We start from the raw sequence: 24,524 nt of genomic DNA, 5'->3' as shown, positions 1-24,524 counted from the left end.
AGCTAGGAAATCATAAAAGAACTTTTCCACCAGATATCTTTTCAATGGGTACCCTCAAACTGCAGTATTTATGGAAATGAGATGGCAGATATGAATGCTAATAGGAGATGCGGTTCTCCAAAAGCCCAAAACTAAAGCGAGCCTCCATTCCATTAAACTTCTGACATCACTCATATATCAAAAGACTTTTAGAAATTTTCCCACTCAGGCTTGCGATGGCATGACTTAACGGGGCATGACTGTCTACAGAATCATTTATTTCGCATTGAACTAGTCGATTCACCTTTGCGTGTTATATGTGATAGCAGAGGGCCAATGACGACAGAACATTTGGACGAGTGTGAAGAACAAATAATTCCATGGTTGCAACTGCTTTTATGTATAAAGAGTACTTGTTTTGTCGCGTACTTACGTACAGTACTGGTCATTAAAATTGCTACACCAGGAGGGCGACTCACCACGATCGTGAAGTTGACAGGACGGATAAAGCATGTTATGTTGATGAGTCAGATCGTTGTTGTTGGGTAAAAAAGTTTTTGCTAAGCCTCATGTACTAAGGAGAAATGCCTACCAGCACGTGTCTGAGTTTGAACGAGGTTGAATTGTTGCCTTCCGGGATTGCGGTTTATCATACCGAAATATTGCCGTTCACGTTGGTCGAGATCCCATGACTGTTAGCAGAATATGGAATTGATGGGTTCATGACGGCCATATGAAACGCCGTGCTGGATCTCAGCGGCCCCACATCACTTACAGCCGAGAAGACAGAGCGTCTCCAATGGTGTGATCAAGGACGAGGTTCTGTATACAGCATCATGATGGCCACATCTGTGTTTGGCGACATCGAGGAGAACGCCCACTGGCAGCTTGCATTCGACATCGTCATACTGAATACGCGTTGGATACACGTCTCGATCACCTCGTGTTTGCATTGCCGGCACTTTGAACAGCAATCATTACATTTTTGATGTGTTAGAGCCAGTTGTCCTGCCCTATCTTCGAGACATTCCATAACGCTACGTTTCAGCAGGTCAATGCTCCACCGCATGTTGCCCGCACTGTCCTTACCTTCCTTGGCGCAGAACATGTTTGCCTGCTGCCTTCTTCTGATCTCTCATCAATTGCAGACGTCTGGTCAATGGTTGCCGAACGACTGACAAGCCACACTCGTCAGTCTCTACAGTCGATGAATTGTGACATAATGTTGAAATTGCATTGAATGCTGCACCTGTCCGTGCTATTCAATATGTGTTCGACTAGATGCCCAGGAGAATAACTGCTGTCATTGTTTCCAGGGGAGGCTGCTCTGAGTACTGATTCCTCATGATCTATACATTCAAATAACCTGAAAGTTTAATCAGATGTTCTTCCAACTATAATGTATATACCCGATAAATATCATGCTGTTATTTGCATTCCTTCCTGGTGTAGCAATTTTAATGGGCAGTAATGTACATGCATTTTACATTGCTACCCAAGAACTATCTGAGCATGAAAGGTACATTTTCTGAGGAAAAGTTTTTATGCTGAAAGCTTATGAGTTTGAGGCCGCGTGAGGTCATACAACTTTTAATCATTTAATATGAGGTAACGTAATAGTATCTTCTTTTTTTTTAGTATATGAGTTTTAAAAAATTTTCAACTATCCTTAAACTAAAATATCCATTCGATCGTTTAAATCAAATCCAATATATATTTCTGAAAATGAAGCTTTCCTTTTACATTACGAGGGTTGCTATTTATATTTCTGGCCTTGGCAACGATAAGTGTTGCTAAGCGACCGCAGACGATTTTAATCGAAAGTTTGATATTTTTAAACATAAATTCAACAGACGATTTACCATTATAGCTTCATTTGTGTTGTTGACAGTAAATTGAAAAGTTCTTCTCTTTCAAAAAATGGAATTGAATCGCAAACATTTTCGTGCCATTATTTTTCATAACTTTCGACGCGGATTGTCAAGACAAGAGTGCTTTGATGAACTTAATTCTTTATTCAGCGATAAAGCGCCATCCTACAGCACTGTAAAAAATTGGTATAACGAATTTAATCATGGTCGATGTTCGATCCAGGACGAATCCCGTGCAGGTCGTCCGAAATCCGTTGTTGTGCCAGAAAAGATCGATGCTGTGCGTGAACTGATAAAGCAAGATCGTCATGTGACATACCGTGAGATAGAGGCGTCTTGGGACATTAGTATGACTAGCATCAATAAAATATTGCATGAACATTTGAGCGTAAAAAAATTTATTTGCGTTGGATCCCACATAATCTGACAAACGCTCAAAAAAAGGCTCGTGTCGATTGGTGCAAGGAAATGTTGGAAAAATACGTTCAAGGTACATCAAAGCTGTGTATAACAACTACACAGATGACGAATCATGGATCTATGCATATGAGCCGGAAACAAAACAGCAATCAACTGTATAGATCTTCCAAGACAAGGCAAAACCAACAAAAGTTGTTCGAGGAAGAAGCACATCGAAACAAATGATTGCCATTAACGGTCATGTGGCAACAGTGGCGTTAGAGCAACGCAAGACGGTCAATTCTGAATGGTACACGACCATTTGTTTGCCAGAAATCATCGGAGAAATTCGAAAAAAGCAGAAGAACCGGCGAATCATTCTTCACCACGACAATGCGAGCTCTCACACATCGACTCAAACAAAGGCATTTCTGACGGAGCGAAAGATCGAACTGATAGGTAATCCGCCGTTCAGCCCTGATTTGGCCCCCAATGACTTCTTCTTATTCCCACACATCAAAAATAAATTACGTGGACAACGATTTTCGACCTCCGAAGAAGCGGTTGATGAATTAAAAACGCATGTTTTGGAGTTACCTCAATCGGACTGGAAAAAGTGCTTTGAAAATTGGTTCAAACGCATGCAAAAGTATATTGATCATCATAGAGAATATTTTGAAAAACAATAAAACCAATTTCGATCCTACATAAATATTATTAGGCCAGAAATATAAATAGCAACCCTCGTATTAGGAGTAAATTATATTACTCCATACAATTTCAGTGTTTCTATAATGCATTTTGTAAAGAGAGAAGTTTGAAAAACTAATGAAATACGTACCTCGGCACTTATATCGTATTCCCCACCAAATAAGCAGAATTACAGTCGAGTGGTGAAAAACGTGAAGAAATGAGATTTGTCGATGCTTTTTCCTCAGAACAAAGAAAATCTAAACATTTTATTAAAAAAAAAAATTAGTAAAGGAAAATAGATATATCAAACGTTCGATGTAAGAAGCCTCCTGAATTGGTTGAATAGTTCTTGTACTTTAAAAATACTAACCTTTTTTTAATATTGCATGACTTGGAAACCAATTGTGGTCAAATTTTTTATTTTGCCATTAAAATTACATTCTCTAAAATAACGTAAAAATTTGTAAATCTAACAAATTAAAAAAAAATTTCTATTATATGAAAAATAATAAAAAGTAATAAACAATTATTAATATTAATTTTTTTATTGAAATTATCTTTGGATGAATTAATTTTATAATTGAGTATAATTTTAATGATCTTTCCTATTTTTGATTCTTTTTTGTTTTGTTTGTGTACTTATTTTTTAATATTCCGACACATCTTTAAAAAGTCAAGATAAAATTTTTGAATTCCATTTTTACTCTTTTCTCTGATCATTTCATAATAAATTCATAATTTTACTTTCTTTGATGTTATTCTTTGAAATATTACCCGGGAAGAAAGATATTCGCCAATTTGGCAAGACAAGCACAATGTAACCTATTCTCAAAAGCTACATCTGCAGAAATTACTCTTATGCAAACCACGAAAAAGATTACTTTTTGCAGTAAAAAAGAAATTATTATTTAATCACAATGATTTTATTATCAATCACATTTGGCTTTTTTTTAATCATAGTAAATCCTTATTTCTAAAAATTCCATTGACGAATGAGACAATACGTTTGAAACATCAATTTAGTCTCATTCAATTCAGTTTTTTTTTTTTTTTTTTTTTTTAGTAGCAAAATCATTGGTATCTATTTTACTCGAACCATTTTACTGTAGCTAACAAAATCTGTATTTTTCGCAACAACACTCTTTTTAAAAAATTGATTTTATAGGGAGGATTATCAAAAACCTTTTAATTTATTCGTTTTTGAAACAGGTTTTAATCATAAAAAAAAAAAGGTTAAAAACATCTATAAAAGGAATCCAGATTTGGTTTCCACAACCTCCCTTCAGATTTTATAGCAAAAAATATACATTTTCTTTAAAAATTCTCTTTAAGAATATATCGCATTGGCAGGTCTAAATATGACTTTATTGGAATAATACTTTCCAAATATAAGATATTAGTTTTATACCAAATATGCATATAAATCTAATGACGGTATCGTAGTTTTCCACTGTTGTGCGCTTTTACTGGTCGTAAAATCACGTGGTAGGAAGATCCACTTTCTCCTTCCTCCTTCATATCCATATTGTTTTGGTTGTCATCAGCATAAAATTAATAAAAGTCATACTGGTATTCGAAAACATCAATCATTTAGTTCTATCATAATCATTGGCAAAGTCTGACGCCATTTTCTAAGCAGCAAGTAAGAAGCAAAATTTCCCTAAGGAAAGGGCAGAGGATCTTAAAAAACGACCCCAGTACATTGGTTAATCTTTCAGAACATTTGAAGAAATTTCTCAATAATTTTTACCTTTCCATTATCAACAAACTTGCAACCGATAACTTCCATACTTTTACAGATGTGTGTACTACTGTAAAATCCATATTTTTTTTTTGTCTTCAATTCATTACAAATTAAAGTGAAGTCAACATTGCTTACTTCATTCCAATAAACAAATGTAATTTCAGAACATGCAGAACTGTAATAGTTGCAGAATAGTATATATTTCTGAATCTATATAATTCGGAAAATCACAATAAAGAATCATCCGAATTACTTGAAATAATATCATTTATGTTGATTATTAATACATTTTTATCGTTTTTTTGGTAAGTATTTTTTTAATTTTGAATGATAAATTTCAACTAGAATTCAGCTATTCTGTTTTTAAGTTACATATTGAAATTCATATCAAAATCTTGAAATTATAAAATTTTATTGTGTGGTATGTCATCTTAAAGTAATGAAGGGATAATCTATGTATATATTAATTGAGAACAAAATTTTAAAATGAAGAACATATAATTTTGGAATTCTCTGGATTTATAAAGCAGGTAAGTGTAGCAGTTTTTATAATAAAAAACTTTACTTGCAAATAATTTTTTTTCTTATTTGATGATAATTACCCGTAGAATGGTTTTCTACGCCCGATTACGAATAAAAAAAAAGCAAAAAAATACATGGAAGCTTTTTATTTTAATGTGAGGAATTTTTAGAATCGTTTTATTTTGTTTCGTAAGCATTCTTTATTTTGCGTTTTTTAGTTTATGAATAATGATTTTTACTGAAACGTAAAATTTTTTGATAAAAATTTTCGTCAAAAAATTTGTTTTTCAAAATTAAATTACATAAAATTGCGAGCTTATGTATACTTTTTACATATTTTAATGTTTGAAGTAATATGATTCTCAAAACTATGGAATGCAAAGTTTAAATTGTTATATCATTAAATTTAGTAAAACTATTTTTCAGGCATTAGGTTTTAACTCTAAAACGAAGATACATATTTTTTGTCCTGTTTATTTACAAGCATTTTTCCGATGTGTTTTGGATGTTCCTTCTTTAAAAAAAAAAAGAGATAGGTACCATTTTGTTTTCGCTTGCATAAGAAAGAATATCAAAACTTTTTCTTTTTAAAATGTAATGAGTCACAATAACAAAGGAACTGAAGACATTTCCAGAGCAACTGAATAACTGTTCTTACGAAAATCGCAGGAATTCATCTCATACAACAACGCCCCCTGTAGTTCGTTGCGATCGCGAATTGTTTGAAATATTTTGTATTCCTTTTTATTGTACTGCTATTATTACGCTTTTAATTCAAGAGTTTAGAACTAAGAGAATTGTTGTTACTTTTTAATTATAATTATATTGAAATTCTGCTCTACATTTTAAGATAAGATGGTCTAATATTATTAACCACTTTACAATTATTATTTTTGAGAAAATAGCATTAATATACTATTATAAATTCCAGTTAAGCATCTGTTAAATGATTAAGAATTTGACAATCAGCTTCATGCACAATGAGATGCAAGCAAAAAGAGTATTTAATATATCCGCCAGTTGGGGTAAGCAAAAATATTAAATTACCGTTAAGAACTCGTCAAATTTGTTGGAACAATTTAATATAATAACACTATGAATGTTATTTCAAAAAATGATTACTTATGAAAATTACTTCTGTTCAGCAATAGATGTACATATTTATAATACTAATAGATAATAATATTTGGATGTGGGAAGCTCAAGCAAACAGAATTCCTTTCATCACATATACATGTTACTTGAATAATTTCATCTTTTGTAGAAAAACTGTTTTCTTTCAAGAAATAACAATTATTGCGAAGCAATCATCGGGGTTGGAGAGTGACAGCGAACAGGGGGCTTGCCCTCCTAGTACATACATAACAACTAAAAATATAGATTAGAATATGAAATAATACATATAAGGGAAAAAATATATTTAAAAAATTTTTTAAGGAGCAGAAGAAAAAAAATTTAAAATTAAATATTTTTAAAAGAATACTTAACAATTTAAAAAATTAGAAAGTCCAAAAGCAAAATAAGGAAAAGATATAAACTCGTCATCAGCTCACGCGATTATATTAGCAAAAAAGAGTGCTGTCTAATCATTACATTAATATATCCAAAACGAAATATATGAATACAATAGTGTGAGGAGCACCAAAAAATATTTCGCAACAAAAATAGAACAAATTATGCAAAAAGAAATGCAAAATGAAGCATCAACCAAAAAATCTACATATATAAAAATGAATGTCTGTGTATGTGTCCTTTATAGACTCCAAAGACAGGGATGAGCAAATCACGGCTCGCGGGCCAACTGTGGCCAGACGGAAGATCTTATTCTGCCCGCGGATATAATTTTAACCTGCCGATCCGTGGCGAATACAAACAATATACATCTATTTTCTTGTCTACTTTGTTAAAAGCTAGTTTTATTCTTTCTTTTTTAACAAAGTACTGATGACATAAGTTGATGGAAATAGCTAGTACAGGCCTTAGAGGAGATATTAGGGTAGAGAGAGCCAGTCTATTGTTTGGGCTCGGAAAACTTGTTCAAAGATGGGGGGTTACCTTTTTGGCGAAAAATTCATAGCTGGCGGTCGCATCGTACAGGAATATTTTTAAGAGTACCTAAGGACTTTTCTCTTTTTTTAAATTTTATTTTGCATGCTTTCCCAATTTTATTTGTGATTAAAAGAAATAAGTTTTTAATAAAAATACATCATAATATGCGCGCTACATTTAATTATTTGCTTTTAATTGCTTAATCATAAAAAGCTAATAACATATTAGTTAAGCATGATTTTACCAAACAATGAAATAAAAATAATGATTTTTTGAATCGAAGATACATTTGAAAGTATGTAAAATATAAAGAAACAGTTGCAAATGATTATATGTATTAATTATTTTTGTCAAAAGCTCATAAGAGATAAGAATCTTTGTCCATCAAATGAATCCGCAGTAAAATGCTTAGAGCATAACACACTATTATTGGATGCTGTGAATTCTTCTCTGTGAACATTTACTTCCCATACTTTTCGTTTTATCTCATCTTTAGGAAATCTACGTCAGTTAGCTATTAATACTGGTTGGTTTTAAAATTATTATTATACAAATAAAATAATAAAGAAACATGCTGAAAAATACGTAAAATGTTTTTTAAAATTAAATTAAAGTTGAAACTATTAACTGAAATGATTTGAGAAAATCTCATAATACATTACACATTTAGTATCTGATTTTTAAAATGCAGAAATATGTGTGAATAAAAAATTAGCAATTTTATATATTTGAGTTAAATAATTATGTAAATTGTTACTAAAAAACAAAGTAATTTAAAAGAAAATGTGTGTCTTCTATTAGTACAACGAAGAATTATTAATTCAGGTTCAGATCGATGGGTCAGCTTGTCCATGAAGTAAAGGCGGGCGATACGCAGTGCTAACCACATTATCACTCTTATGACTGTTGATCATTAAATTGTGCTAGCTTAGCCTTCATGACTTTCAGGCACTCAACGGGATATTGTGGAAATGCTTTGCTTTAATTGTTAATGCTTTACTTATCTTTTATTTTTTCTTAATTTTTATTATAAAAATATTTAGTTAAATTTTTAAAACATATTTCCCTAACATTTATACATACTTTACAATGAAAGCCTTTTATAATTAATTTTAATCGATGTATAATTTTTCTTATTTATATTACGTATAATAATTTAAAAAAATAATTTTATTTTTTATCCAAAAAATTATTTTTTACATGAAATGTACTTTCATATCTTTTTAAGTCTGTACAACTAAAATATGCACTTAAATTCGCTTGAAATTATTTAAAAAAAATTATTTTAACTCAATCATTATAAGTTACAGAGCGAAAATAAAATGCGATTTGTTTGTAAACATTGGCGTGAAAAAAATGCGCCAAATCCGATGCGCGTGCTCATCAAAAAAGGAGTAAAAATATCAGAATATTTATATCAATATGAAATTTAATTGTAATGAAAATGCCTATAAATGCTAACTACATTATAATCTATCAATTTAAATAAAAATATAAAAAAATAATAGCTATTTTGCTAGTTAAAAACCAATTAAATTCATTTCATAACCTGACGTGCTAACATAAAAATTGCAAATAAATGTTTATAAGTGAATATAAAAGAATAAAAATGTTATTTGTGAAATGCAAAATGTCCTCCTTTAATGAATTTCTCGTCACACCCGTATCTACAGCAGTGTACTACTATTATTTTAAAATTTTATAGTTCAAAACGCAGCTCATCAATCCACCTCCATAGTAAAAGACTGGGGATAGGGTTTACTGGAGGAAAAGTTGTCCAGGAATCGCGTGACGATGTTCTTTGCAACGAGGGATGGGGGACTGGTTCTCTCTACCTAAATTACTCCTCTAAGGTACAGGCAGCTTCAATTGGTAAAATGTTGAAAGCAGATATTCTTTATAGAATAGCCGTAAATTGCCCCCAAACAAGCGTTTGTCTTTTTCGAAGAGAATACATATAGGTGAATTGTACTTCATGCGTGGCAGACAGCGAATTTTAGGGTCCAATGAGCGGATTTTTCTGCCGGCCAGAGTTGTAACATTATTTACTTAGAATGGAAAGATTGCACACACGTAAAGTTATTGCAAATGGTGAGATTATTAAATGTATAAAATAGCTAGTGCTTGTTTGAGTTAATTGCAAAATGTTTTAACCCCAAAATGGCTATTAAAAAACGCAAAGTTGATTCGCAGCGCAAAAAACGCAAAGGTGAAAGCACCGTGCGTTCAATTATGGATGGACTCGGAAATATTTTTTTACAGTTGCAAAAGATAATACAGTGTGTCTTATCTGCAACTGCAATGAAGCTGTAGCAGTTTTTAAAGAATACAACATTAACCGGTATTTAACAGCCAAGCACAAAAATGCCAACTACCAAACAATGTCTGAATGTGAAAGAAAACAAAATGCATAAAATCTTCTAAAACATTATCTGGTCTACAAAATTTTGTCAAGAAGGTTAACTGTGTTCTAGAAGCAACTACGCATGCAAGTTACATTGTAGCCTACAATGTAACTTGCATGCGTAGTTTCTTCTTGAACACAGTTTACCTTCTTGAAAAATGTAGCATACAATATACCTAAAAATAATAAATCTCTCGGTGATGGGGAGTTTGTTTAACAATGTATGATCAAAATTTGTGATGTTTTATGTCCATACATGAAAAATAAGTTTGAGACTGTAAGCTTATTACGTAAAACGGTGACTTCTAGAATCGAAGCCATCGATAAAAATTTGTCATTCCATTTAGAGTCAAAAATTTCGCAATAAAAATTTTGCTTAATAGCTATGAATGAAAGCACTTATATAATTGATACTGCTTAATTTGTTATTTATAAAAGGTGTTGATGTGAACTTTGAAATTACCGAGGAACTGGTGTGCTTCCGTTCTTTAAAGGGAACTAACACGGGATGTGATATTTTTCGTGATTTTCAGGAAGGGTTTTTAACTTTGAAAGTGCCCATAACAAAAATATGTAATATAATGACCGATGGGGCACAAAATATGACTGGAAAAAAATCTGGATTCCTTGAACTTTTTAATCCGAACTATCTGGGGGATAATGTTAGTTTTCTACATTGCGTTATACATCAAGATGCTGTGCGTAAATCTGCATTGAATATGAAACTTGTGATTGGTGCAGTAGTAAGGTTTGTTAATACTATTCGATCTCGCGGCACAGGCAATTCCAAAATGTTCTTCAGTCAGTGCAATCTGAATACTCTGGTGTATTGTATCACTCTAAAACAAGGTGGCTTAGTGCATGATATGTTTTCGAGTGAGTTTGGTAGTTAAGAGACAACATTATGTCGTTCTTCCATGAGAAACAGTGTTCAGCAGAGTGTGAAATATTAGAAGGTACAGACTTTGCATTTTTCACAGATCTTCTTTGTCATATGAACAACTTGAATGATAAGATGCAAGGGAAAGTTCAATTCATCTATTATATCAGGCTCAAGACTTAAATTGAAGCGTAATCTGTTTGCTGGGCAGCTAGCTAAGAACGACTTGTCTCAGTTTTCGAGAATAAATTCAATACCCTCAGTAAATAAGTAAAAGCTCAAGAATTATGAAGATGGCTCGAAAAAACTCCATTTTGAGTTTGAACGCATATTTCAATATTTCAGTGACATTCAAACAGAGTTAGATATTTTACCATGCATTTCAACGTAAATTGTGAAACAGTGAGAAGTGAGGTAAGATTAGCAGCTTGACTTAATTGAGTTGCAATCTAACAATCATCTGAAGTAGTTGTTTCTGAATATGCCAAAGTTTGAGTATTACAAATCATTACCAAAAGGTAGTTTTCCAAATATAATATCTCATGCCCAGAAAATCAGTACTATGTTTGCTTCATCTTATATATAGCAAGTGTTTTCAACTATGAACTTTAGAAAAAATCTTTTTGGAAGTAGACAAACAGACAAGCAATTAGCCTCGTTCCTTAAAATAAGTATATCTCACTTCGAACCTCAATATAAGGAACTTTTAAAAATGAAATCGCGATTTTATTCATCTCATTAAATATTTAAATCAAAACTTTTATATCGTGTTTTTTATTTTAGAAGTTTTTATTTAGCCCATCAAACATTTTTTCTCCGATTTTTTGCCCTCGATCAACACAATTCGCCCATCCCTGTCCTGAACCATCCAACCGAAAGCTATGAATTTCGGCATACAGATAGTTTAAAGCACGAGAAAGGTCACTGTCTACATTAGAACACTCTACAACAAACCGTTCGAGCGGGATGAGCGAAAAAATAAATGAAATATTCTGATTGGTTAAGCGTTAGCCATTATTTTAAATTTAACGATTCAATTTTTCTCATATTTTAAAGATAATTGTTATCTCATAGCTCTATTTGATCAAAAAATAGTTTATTGTAAGCATTTAAATATTTAATTGGGTATAATATTAAAAAAACACAACTACTTCCACTTAGTAGGAATAACATTTACCATGACGCAATGCTAAATTCTATGCCACTATCAACATAAATCAATTATTAATCAAAAATCGAATATCAATTTCTTTTCTTTATAATGCAATAAAATCTGGCGAGCAGCTATTTAAACGATCAAACACTTCGTTTGTTTATTTGTGGCTTGAAGTTAGGCTCGCAGAAAATGCCGTTCATGGGTTAAATTTAGTAGGAATAACACAACCTGTGACGTAGGCTATAGTATACCCAATTATTTTATATTCGCCACGTCAGATAAATTCAATGAACATTACGTGGTAGCGTGAGCGGTCACCAATGACGCTTAATTTCGCTTGCGATGCTAAACTAATTAAGGTAATACATGCATATTGAAATAAAAGAAATAAGCTATGTTCTGGAAGGAAATGGAGTAATGGTATTCATTTGCCTAGAAGAACCGTAAGAAATCGTTATACTATCATTGACGACAAGGATGCTTAATTAACGTTGGTAATATGTATTAATTGAAAAAAAAATAGTAACTTCTGAACTAAAAAGCAAAAATAAGTAGAAAAGATACTTATTCGCGTTTAAGGTAACCCTAAAAATTCTACATATTGTTGTTGACACTAATGCTCAATTAATAATGTGCATTAAATAAAATAAAATAAGTACTATGTGCTGAAAAGTGAAGCTCATGGAGGAAAGATTAATAGGGAGTTTCGTAAAAAAAACGCCATTCACAGATGAGACTTAATTCATATGTATCACTGACGGTAATATGTACTACTGGTATTATGGTAATTGTCGAATAGGTTTTGATAAGAATTCTGCAACGAGTTTTTCGTAGTTTCGGAAAATATTTTTTTCAGCAGTAGTTAAGATTAGGGCTTTAAAAAAAAGTGGTAAAGAAAATAGAACAAATATCACTATTTTAATTTTTGTTTAACCACCACTAAAAATTATTTTCCAGTGCATGAAAATTCAGTTTCTAAGCCACTTAACGATAAAGTGATATATAATATCTTCCAGCCTTAAACTAAATTTACTAACACTACTAAAACTTTTGAAAGACAGCAGGGTACAATAGTGTATTAATATTTTAATGAATTAGAATTATAAGAACTTTTCTCCATCACTACTTATAAATATTTTAACAAGTGAGTAAAGATCAGATAGAGAAATGATCATACTCCAAAACTCCTTATATATGAAGATCTAATTTTTTTTTCTAAAAAAAAAACTCGGCTTTAGTTGGCTGCCACTGAAAAATGTGTATAAACTCAAATGTTGAAGGGTTATGTGATAAGTACCAAATATACTAATATAGGCATACAATATTATATTGATATATTTGGTAATTATTAAAACTGTACCGATACTTCTGAGAAAATCATTTTTAATAGTAGTAAATATTAACTATCTTGAATTAGTCGAGAATAATAGCATCATCTATACATAATAATAAAAGCGGCTGTGTGTGTGTGTGTCTGTAATCACAATATATCGCCCCAGAAGCCTCGCCCAGGCACGAAACTCGGCACATAATTGTGTTTTGACCTAATGAAGAAGTATTTTTTTTCTTTTTCAAAAATTTGGATTAGTTATTTAGTTATCAGTCATTTTGTAAGTCTATGCTTTTCGTCTGCTTTTTCGTCTTCAAAGAGCCATATTCAAAAAACTATTAACAAATGCATATACTTTTTCCCACTCTTATAAATGCATGCTAATGCGAACCTTACAATTGAAATATTAATTTTCGACAACTTAAACCAATAATATACGAAGGAATTAATAATTTAATTGTAAAGTTCGCATTAGTTTACATTTATTAAAGTGGAGAAAAGTTTAACTTTTGTATTAAAAATGTGGCAACATATTCGATACGTAAATAGAACGCTTCGCTTTGATATATTTCTCACTGTTCATAATTGTTATAATAAGTTTTTCTTCTTCTTTCCACGCTCTATTTTTTTTCTTAAGCGAAGACGATAATTTTTGTAGCGATATTGTAGTACTTTGTACAACTAAAAATTCTTTTCACAACACTTTAAAAATATTTACTTTATTTTCTTTATATATACAGAGAACAGTCGGCAAAGAATTCGATTAGGTTGAAAAACATTTTGCTAAAAAGGAACGAATTCCAAAAGAAAAAAATAAACAACTTAAAGAATAAAAATGCTGATGCCAACCAATTTTTTGAAAGTTAACTTAGAAATAACAAACCAAACGATGTTAACAAGATGACGTAGAAAGCGCAACTAGATCAAAGTTATACAAGCACAACTAGATCAAAATTATACAAGCACAACTAGATCAAATTATAATACCTGAGTGCTTGACGTAACAGATATAGAAATAGAATTTGATACCATAAAAAATTATATAGAAATAGAAATTGATACCATAAAAAATTTATTCGTTTTCGTGTTCTTTTCATGTATTTAGCATTTTAGTTTTTTTTTTCTTAAGCGTTGAAGCTATATAATTTCAAACATCCTCAAGAGCTATAACACATCTGCAGCAGAACTGGATATGAAGACAAAATTGCAGGACAGGAACACTTTAATTGTCCACTAATCTTCAGATTTCCTGCTATGTTTTAAAAAACTTTATTTGTGAAAACCTTCAGCGTGGCGGACAGCTGGCCGCCTTAGGCGGCTAGTCCTAAATACATTTATCTTCATTCCAATGGTATGAATTACAAACAACGAACTTACTTAAACGTAAAACCAAAGATTACAATATATAATATTAAATTTGAAAAAAAAAATGAAGACTATTTTAGATACATTAATTAAGAAACTTAGTGGAAGAGCCAGGTAAGTGATATTTTCAGAATCACAAAAGAGGTTGTGCCCGAATTATTTTATTACCAATTTATTAGAGCGTGCGACTAATAATTCGTTGCTTTATTTTATTTATCACTGCCTAATGTGAAATAAAAATCATCCAATGATACTAAAATCTTATATGGATTAGTTATGTTAAGATTAAAGTGAAAGCAAAAACAATTCTGTCATATTAAACATAACCATATTGACGCAACTAGATGTGTGAATTAGCTATGTTATCTAATTCTCTAATTCCTCAAAAAATGTCATTCACCTGGTTCTTCCATAAAGCTCTTTAATTTTTTTGGATATCTGCCTTTCAGTTATAAGCATGATTGCTTTGTGTTTCTCAGTACTGATTTATTGATTCTTTCTTATTCACCCCTACACCACTTGCGAAGTACGGGTATTCAGCTAGCGGAAAATAAAAATTCGAGCTTCATATATTATATATATATATATATATATATATATATATATATATATATATATATATATATATATATATATATATATATATATATTCATATGTTCCTCCATTTACCGGCATCTTTCTTTCAAAAATTATTTAAAATGTTTTTCGTAAATAGAAGCGTAAATGGAGGATAATGGGATCATTTTATGACTCTCGCTTAATGAAGTGCGTGGAAGAAGGTAACAATATTATACTGGATACTTCAAAATTTGTTTCATTTTAATTAATGGCTAATATTCATGATTTTAGAGGAAAGATTTTATTTTAAAAAATTCATTATTAAATATTAGAAGATTTTCAGCCATGGATTTGTCCGAATTTCATTTGCCCATGGTAAAAATTCAAATTTGTATAAAAAAGAAATTTTTAATATTTTTTTTTATAATTATAACATGCAATTAATTCAATGATTTTAAATAGAATTTAATTACATTGGTTGGATATTCATTACTTTTTATAAAATTTTGGAATAGTTCGTCTATTTGTTTTTCTTTGAATAAACATTGCTATAAATTCCTTTAATTCTTTTCATTTGATTAAAAATGGTATTTAAGTATAATATATATATTAAAACAAATTATTTTAAAATGGAATGCGTAATGAAATTAAAACAAGCTTACTGTGTCGAGGAGATCAACGTACTTGCTGATATAAAATAGCCATACAAATTTATAAGCTTTCTGAAAATAACAACAAAAAAAAACAATATATATATATATATATATATACACACACACATTAATCTTACTCATTGATCTAAATATACATACATTTACGTAATACTTCATGTTCACTTCATTTGTCATCAGATTGCATAACTTCCCATTTTTCGCACTATCATATATAATATTAGCAATCTGAAAAGAAATTATAGAAAGTATTATAATTAACATGAATCCTGATTAATTTTATTTATGAATTTAATTAGTTTTAAATGGAAAAATGTTCGTATTTTTTCATTTAAAACTACTTTGGTTTTTACATTCAATTATTACACAAAAGTTTGTAAAGTAAGTCTTTTAAACTGCGCATGAGCGGGAAAAATTTTGTAGTCTATTGTATTTGACAACTGATGAGAAAAAAAAAAGTTTGATTTGAATATCTTAAAAATTTTTAAAATTTCAAGCATTTCTCAAAGTAGTTTTCGTTTTTTTTCCCTTAACAAAGCTTTAAATTATAAGGGGACCTCTACAAATATTATTTTGTATCATATCGCAGAATTTAATAACAATTTATAACAATGAACGTTTATACACCAAAATGTGATTTAATAAAGGAAACAGGAGAAAAAAAGTTACTTTTGATGATTCCCAACAATGCCTTTTGTGTCCTTTTTAATAAATGTTGTTTAATAGTACTAAATGAAGTATGAGGAAAAAAAACTTATTATTTTAAGAATGTTTTAAAAAGATACGAAAACTACTTAGAAAACTGCTTGAAACTTTTTAAACGTTAAATACATTAAAATTTGAATTTTTTTTATTAGTTGCCAAATACGATTCGCTGGAAAACTTAAGCAGAAAAAAAAATTTAATACGAATGCGCACTATGAAAGAATGTCCATATCTCCATAAATATTTAAATCTAGGCTCACGAAATTATGTGTATTTATTTCATACAGTAACCAAACTAACTGTCACAAGTTACAAATCTGCTTTGCTACATTTTTGGCATAGGGTGTTCAAAAACATTATTTTCTGCTTGTTATTTATGATCGGTCCCTCAAACCTCTGAAAGCTTTAAACTTACGTAATAGAAATCGCATTCTAAGACAGTATTTTCTGGAAATCCCCCTGCATGGCGAGAATACAACAATCGTTTACTACATAATCTCAGTGAATGAAGGAAATTTTGTAATTTAAAAGGCTTCATCATTTGAATTTCTGTAAAAATCGTGTTGATTTTCATAAAATATAATATAAATTACGTCTAATGAATACCTAAAATATAAATATTTATCTGTGATGTAACTTAATTAACAATTTAAAAACAAATCTTTGTGAATGCGCTTTTTTTTTTACGTGTGTTAAAAACTTTGGCTTCTGCTATAATTTGGCAAAATACTATATTGATAAACATTAATAGCTTATTGTATCTGTAGTAACAGAAAGAGAGAGATCAGTACAATTATTAAATAAATGGTCGGGATAGCCTGGTCGGTAGAAGGTTGGGCCATGTCCAAGAGTTCATGGGTTCGATCCCCGTCTGCCGAAAACTCCCCGTGTCGTAAATGGTGACTGATGCGAGTTAAATCTGTCAAGTCTCAAGGTTCTCCATTCTCCCATAACAAATCAATACCTCTGGGGGTACTGATCCAGGAGTTTCCTTGTCTTCTGGATTGGTTCAAAATTACAAGTTTACGGAGTAGAACATTAGTAGTCGTAAACCCATGAAATTGGACCGACTGTCCAGCGACGGATATAAAATATAAAATAAAAATTATTAAATAAATGCAATCGTGATCGAATATTTCATTATAAATTAAATTTACGTTTACTTCTTATATTAAGAATAAATTTGATCAAGGCTAATAATTGTTCATAATTTAAATGTATTTATAAAAGTATTAATTCTGAATATTAATATGACATCATTTAACTTTGTAATATAGGGAATGTATGTAATATGTTATATAGTAGAATTTCTAATTTAAAAATTACGTTAAAAAATTCTATTACAGATATTCTAATTTTTCATCATCCTTTATTTTTTTAAACCTTTGTTTTTTATTCTTCTCTTTCTTAAACGTCACATTTACTAAAAATCTTTACAGAAGATAATTTTAAGCAACTTTGTTAAGAAGAATTTTCTTAGGATGGCGACAATTATGATCTTAACAAAAGAAAAGAGAGATATTTCCAATGAAATGTCATTCCATCTATATTTGGCTTCATATCGCTAACTTAATATGAAATTGTCTTGACACAGATTATACCCTTATGAAAAAATCGAGGTATAAATGAGGTATAAACGAGGTATATTTTAAAGGTATAAAGGAGGTTGTTGTTTAAATACGTCGTAAAGGTTGAAAAGGGTGCAAATGAATACCTCAAAATCAACCTCAAATATACCTTAAATATACCTCCAGAGGTATATATGTTTCAGCCTGAAGTATATTCTTTTACACTTGTGGAAGTATTTATTCAACAACCTAAGGTGTGTCATTTTATACTTCAGGTTATTATAAATCAACCTCAGGTGTATTTTGTTCGACTTCAGGTAATTATTTTTCAAACTCAGGTATCCAATTTTATGCTTGTAGAGGTAGATATTTTTCAACCTATGGTGTGTCATTTTACACTTCAGCTTATTATAAATCTACCTCAGGTGTATTTTGTTCGACATCAGGTAATTGTTTTTCAACCTCTGGTATATAATTTTATGCTTGTAGAGGTATATATTTATCAACCTGTGGTGTGTCGTTTTACACTTCTGGTTGTTATAAATCAACCTCAAATGTATTTTGTTCTACCTCAGGTAATTATTCTTCAACCTCAGGTATATAATTTTATGCTTGTAGAGGTATATATTTTTCAACCTAAGGTGGGCCATTTTACACTTCTGGTTGTTATAAATCAACCTGAAGTGTATTTTCAACAATTGGAAAGGTTATTTTTAATTAGCGCCATGTGTTCCATGTTCTATCTTAAGTTATTATTTCGTAACCTCAAGTATATATTTTTGTATTTTTAGAAGTATTAATTTATCAACCAAAGATGTTTCTTTTTAGCACTTACGAAGGTGAGGTGTTATACGGACCACCTAGTTTATTAATTTTTAGACTCACTATATAAAAAATATAATATATATAAAAAGATATTATATATATTATATGAAGAATAATGTACATTACATTTTTTTCACTAGTAGAGATCATTTATAAACCTGAAATTTTTAATATTAAACCTTCGGCAGTAATTGCTTCTTTTGTTAAGCTATAAAAGAAAGTTTCAAATGCATAATTCTTCTATAATTTTAATAGACTGATTTAAATCATCTTAAAATAACACTTATCCAAATTCTACAGTTAGTAAAAATTGTTTATGGGAACTCATACTCGTATTTTCAGAAGATAGTTGTCTAAGGTGCTTGAATTTTTAAAGCTATAAAACTACAAATTTAAATAATTAGTCAGCTGAAATTCGAAGTACTTTTATTTAAAACTAAAATTTCACTTTTTTTACAAATCAACAAAATTATTTTAAATACTGTTTCCGTCAACATGTTGAAACTTGTAATTATTGGAACCTAAAAGGGAAAAAAATATAAATTAGTAAGAAAGTCATATTTACAATAATAGTGGCAGGTCTTAAAATATTAGAAAGTATTTTTTTTATCATTTAAATTTACTGGATGAAATTAATTTTCCTTTTCACATAAATATCTTCTGCCATTTCTATTCAATCCTCGTAGCTAAAAAGCATGACATGTATCACAGCCACAAAATAAAATACACTGAAGACAGTATTACCATTAACAACATTTACAGAAATTCAAATATACAGGGTGTTTATAAAGTCTCGGACCCATTTTGATGTTTAATAACTTATAAAATAATAAAGATAGATTAAAATTAATAACATAAATGGTTAGATAAACTCAAAAACTTTCATGAACCTTGTCAATGAACTTCCACGTGTGCCCCCTTCGTCGCACGGAGAATATCAAGTCGATAGTCAATTTCACGCCAGGTAGCGGCAAGCATGTCGGCATCCACAGAGCTATTGCGGTTGTAATTCTGGCTTTTAGGTCATCAATGTTCGACACGATCCTCCTGTAAACATTGTCCTTTATAAATCTCCAAAGAAAAAAGTCCAGCGGCGTTATATCAGGTGATCTGGGTGGCCAAGGAATTGGACCTCCTCGCCCAATCCATCTTCTTGTAAAATGGTCATTCAAAGAACTACGAACGATGATACCCCAATGAGTTGGTGCACCATCTTGTTGCAAAAAGACATGTGGCTGAAGCTCTTCTAGTTGTGGAAATACGAAGTTTTCCAACATGTCTAAGCATACGACTGATGAGATTGTCTTTTCTGTAAAAAAGAAAGCTACCTCTCGTGAAATTGACTATCGACTTGATATTCTCCGTGCGACGAAGGGGGCACACGTGGAAGTTCATTGACAAGGGTCATGAAACTTTTTGAGTCTATCTAACCATTAATGTTATTAATTTTAATCTATCTTTATTATTTTATGAGTTATTAAACATCAAAATGGGTCCGGGACTTTATAAACACCCTGTATAATTCCAATCTTATTATGCAATTTTAACACTTTTTATTTTTCTATACATCTGTAACATTATGGTACTTGTAAGTTTAATAATTAGATTTCCTTCCCTTTCTTTTTTAAAAATCTGTAAACTCAATAAACCTAGTCTATATTTTTCAACTTTTTGTCAGACTTCATGAAACTAGCAGCTTTTTTTAAAATTTTTGACACTGATTCTGAAAAGGACTTATGTTATTGTCAATCACATCAGAGTTTCTTAAAAAATAGTTATTTTAATAATTTTTAATCAATGTAATCAAGAATCTACAATCGTTTAATAAATTAAAATTTTGAAGTTATGTACCAATTTTTATTCTTTTTTTACACTCAATCGAATAGAACAAATTACAAGCTGATAAGGAGCATTTATTTTAAAGTTGTGAGTAATTTTATGTGAGGAAAATGTCTAAGAGAGAATGATTTGAAATAATACTTTAAAAATAAGTTATCTCCTATATAACTTATAATACCGAGCAGAATAAAACTAATAGTTAGTTGTTACAAACACTTGTTTAAATATAAATACACATCCCATAGGATGAAACTCAAAATAATGCATATTACTTTCAACAATAAATGTTTTTATTTGCAATTGATTTAATTCAATTCAGGATTAAAATTGCATACTATACTGACTTATTTCTAAAATATTTGAGATTTCCGAAATTCGCACATTTTTGAAGTAGTGAACCATAAACAGCTGCATAAAAAAGCTCATAACCATGAAACAAATTGTCATATAAACTTGAAATCGGATTTAATTTCATTCTGCCCAATATTCTAATAAGTAATAACAATCTGCTTAGTAAATAATTAACGTGGGTAAAATGCGAGAAAATAACATGTAGTGAAAATAGCAGTTTTGTGATCAAACATGAAGAAGTAAGCTAGTACAGTTACTAGTTTTCAATTATCAAATATCTAGCAAACTATTGTTATCAACAGTTACATAAATTCTGTAGTTTATTAGGAGAGATTACTTTTTCTTTTAGGTATAAATTTAGAACTATATCCTAGGGGAAGGCTGAGCAGTAGCTTGCTTGTCTCTTCTTCTGCGCCGCCGCGCATGTGCTGTTTACAGCCTAGGCCATCTCAGTAATATCAGGGAACTGTGGATAAGCTCTGTAAACATATATATATATATATATATATATATATATATATATATATATATATATATATATATATATATATATATATATATATATATATATATATATATATATATATATATATATATATATATATATATATATAAAAAATTTTGCAACAAATATCCAAACGATAAGCATACAGCTATAGTAGAATTTCAAAGCAAAATTGCTATTTTAAAAATCTTTCAATTTTCAATGATTTATTTATAAGAGAAATTGTGAGCATTTTTCTCAATTAATCAGCGTGCATACTGCTACGTTAAAACATATACATTTAAGCAAAATAAAAATAATAGTTCTATTTGACTGAACTACAAACAATAAAATATACTGTGCATAACCTGCTGTAACGATTCACCAGTAATGTTACCCAAAACAGTGACGAGAAATATTTCGGTTATTCTCTCTTATTGCTAAGCCTACAACAATAGCCTCTAAGAATATCCTCCAACTTAAATTATTTAAGATCAGGACGCGTCGTTAAAACAAAAATAATAAAATGTAAGTTTCATAATCGAAGCATATTTGATTAAAAGTGATAAAACTAAATTAATAAATGTCAAGCACACTTACCGAATTTCGAATAGACTTTCGATTGTCAACATACACGCCATTTGCCGGCTCGCATGGAACTCTGGGAAGTGAGTTAGTTAATATGAAGTGTACTTTAAGCAACCTTAAAACAAGCTTAGGTATAAATAAAATGACTTCAACACCTCAATAAATACCTCACTCTCTTTAGTTGAAATAAGGTATATTTTTTTATGCCTCATAAATACCTCAATATCGTTAGTAGAAAAAAGGTATATTTTTTATACCTCGTAATTACCTCACTCTCGTTAGTTGAAATAAGGTTGATTTTTTTATACCTCATAAATACCTCTTTTGTTACAAGTGTAAGAAAATAAACCTGGTATACCTTAAAAATCTCCTTATCAGTTTGGTTGATTTGAAGTGAATTTTAAATAACCTCAAAACAAGCTGAAGTATATATAAATCAACCTCGTACGCCTTAATTACAACCTTTACGAGGTATAATTTTTATTGCTGTTTTCTCTGCAACCTTAAATATACCTCAAAACAACCTTAATACCTCAAAAATACCTCAAATCAACCTTAAATATACCTTAAATTTTCATAAGGGTATTGAAATGAAGTGGGAGTGAATGTGTGTGTGAAATGTCTAACTATGGGGTTAATATAATTATGGAACTTCCAGGTAAGTATAAGGCCGACCTCGAAACTTTCAGTAGTAACTAATAATTATTTTTCAACTTTTCCTTATTTCCCATCAAACAAGTTTTAATGTTTTCAGTCCAGCCTCAGCAATGATTCATACCATCTCAATATAATTTTTTCCTACATTAAATATTAACTTATGGTTACAAAATTCAACAATTATTATTCGTATTCAACCCCTATTGTAAATAAAATTTTAACTTTTGCGAAAAGTAATAAAAATGTATATTAAAGGACCTTTTATATATTACCAAAAAACCTAAAAGAAAAAGGAGTTTAGTAATTTGCTTAGTTTTACAGGCAAGAGGGAGAAGGGTATGAGTAATGCTTACGTTAAATCCTAAATTTCACTTATTTTTTATTGCTTTTAAAGGCAAAGAAATTTAAGTAAAAAATAATTGATTTATGTAAAGAAAAAGCTCTGAAAAACTTCTTCAAAAAGTTCTATAATTTCTCAGCATGAATTAAAAAGTAATTTTCTTTTTTGCTCATTTTATTTGAATTTAGTCCTGAAACTCTTTAGATAAGATTGCTAATGCGAAAGGGATTGCAAATTTCTTGTCTAAACGTAGGTTTGTTTATTTAAGAAGACGGAGGAATGCCCAAAAATAAGCTAATGTAATATTTTGGCATCCACTAAACATTATTTATATAGCCTGGTCAAATGAGACTTTTGGATTTCTAGAAAACTAGAAATGATTTTACTTTCTAATAAGAATGATAATCCCAAATAAGAATGATATTCCGACGGTTTTTGGAGTGAGCTAAACTTTTTAAAACAAAAAAAAATGCTAAATTTATAACATTTTTTTTTTTTTGCTACATAGCATCTAAAAACACACATTATTTAATAATTCACAAAATTAAACATCAATAAATTCCGCATCGATTGATATACTTAAACATTAGTTTCGGTTTAGCAGTTTTGGCAAAATCAGTAATCGAAACTGAGTGAAATTTTTCGCTTCGTCTAAAAAGAAAAACGTTACGCTCACTTTCTAACTCCCTTCAACCAAAAATGTCCAACCAAATAAAAAGTGTTTGGTATGAAAGTTCTAGAGCATCATCAGATTCTGTATCAAGTTTTGAAAATTTGCTCATTTTTACGCTTTAAAACAAGCAAGAAAACAATAATGATATCAGTTCTTTTTTTTTTTCGCCTATAGTAAAAGGAATGGAATTTTTTTTCTTCCTAATGGAGGAGGTGTTCGTGGGTGGAGCAAAAGAAGGGCCACCCTAATTAGTACTTTTTTTTCACATCGATATTATAGTTTAATGGTTTATTTCTAGCTCTCACATAGATTGGATTCAATTTATTATTTGCACATTATTATTTTAGATGATACCTATTGCTCATACGAAAATAGCAATGAATAACAAGAAACCCACTTCAATATAAAAATATTAAAAGTTTAAGCAAGAAGTAGTTTTTAGTAACAGAAGATGGTCTAGTAATGTTTATTGGAAAGAATTTTCATTACAAGTATTCTGATTACTTTGGAATTCAGGACTTTGGAATATAGGAGTTCTAACTTAAAAATTATATTATTAGAAATTTTTATTACAGACATTCTGATTACTTTATAATATAGAAGTTCTAATTTAAAAATTATGTTAAGAATATTCATTACAGATTGCTTTGGAACATAGGCGTTCTAATATTAAAAAATTGTAAGCGTATTAGGGAGGTTTGTTTATTTTAAACTAGCCGCCAAAGGCGCCCAGCTGTTCGCCAAGCTAAAGGTTTTCACAAATAAAGTTTTTTAAAACATAGCCGGAAATCTGAAGATTAGTGGACAATTAAAGTGTTCCTGTCCAGCAATTTTGTCTTCATATCCAGTTCTGCTGCAGATGTGTTATAGCT

The 24,524-nt window shown here is 30.1% G+C and overlaps 1 protein-coding gene across 2 annotated transcripts in view; it reads right to left on the bottom strand.

Moving 5' to 3' along the window:
• Positions 1–24,524, bottom strand: part of LOC107442154 (very long chain fatty acid elongase 4) — a 45,216-nt gene that overhangs the window by 4,750 nt on the left and 15,942 nt on the right. For both annotated transcript variants that reach the window (XM_016055639.4, XM_043045594.3), the window contains 3 exons: positions 15,764–15,850; positions 15,614–15,673; positions 3,091–3,199 (listed from right to left, as the gene is read on the bottom strand). In XM_016055639.4, coding sequence (XP_015911125.1) covers positions 3,091–3,199; positions 15,614–15,673; positions 15,764–15,850 — 256 coding nt within the window. The remainder of the gene's footprint in view (positions 1–3,090; positions 3,200–15,613; positions 15,674–15,763; positions 15,851–24,524) is intronic.

This window comes from Parasteatoda tepidariorum, chromosome 10 (assembly GCF_982258835.1).
Source record: "Parasteatoda tepidariorum strain Cologne lab strain chromosome 10, Ptep-v5.0, whole genome shotgun sequence".
In the NCBI taxonomy this organism is placed as follows: Eukaryota; Metazoa; Arthropoda; class Arachnida; order Araneae; family Theridiidae; genus Parasteatoda; species Parasteatoda tepidariorum.
The sequence above is the reverse complement of the archived record's forward strand: the minus strand, read 5'-3'. Positions and strand labels throughout refer to the sequence as shown.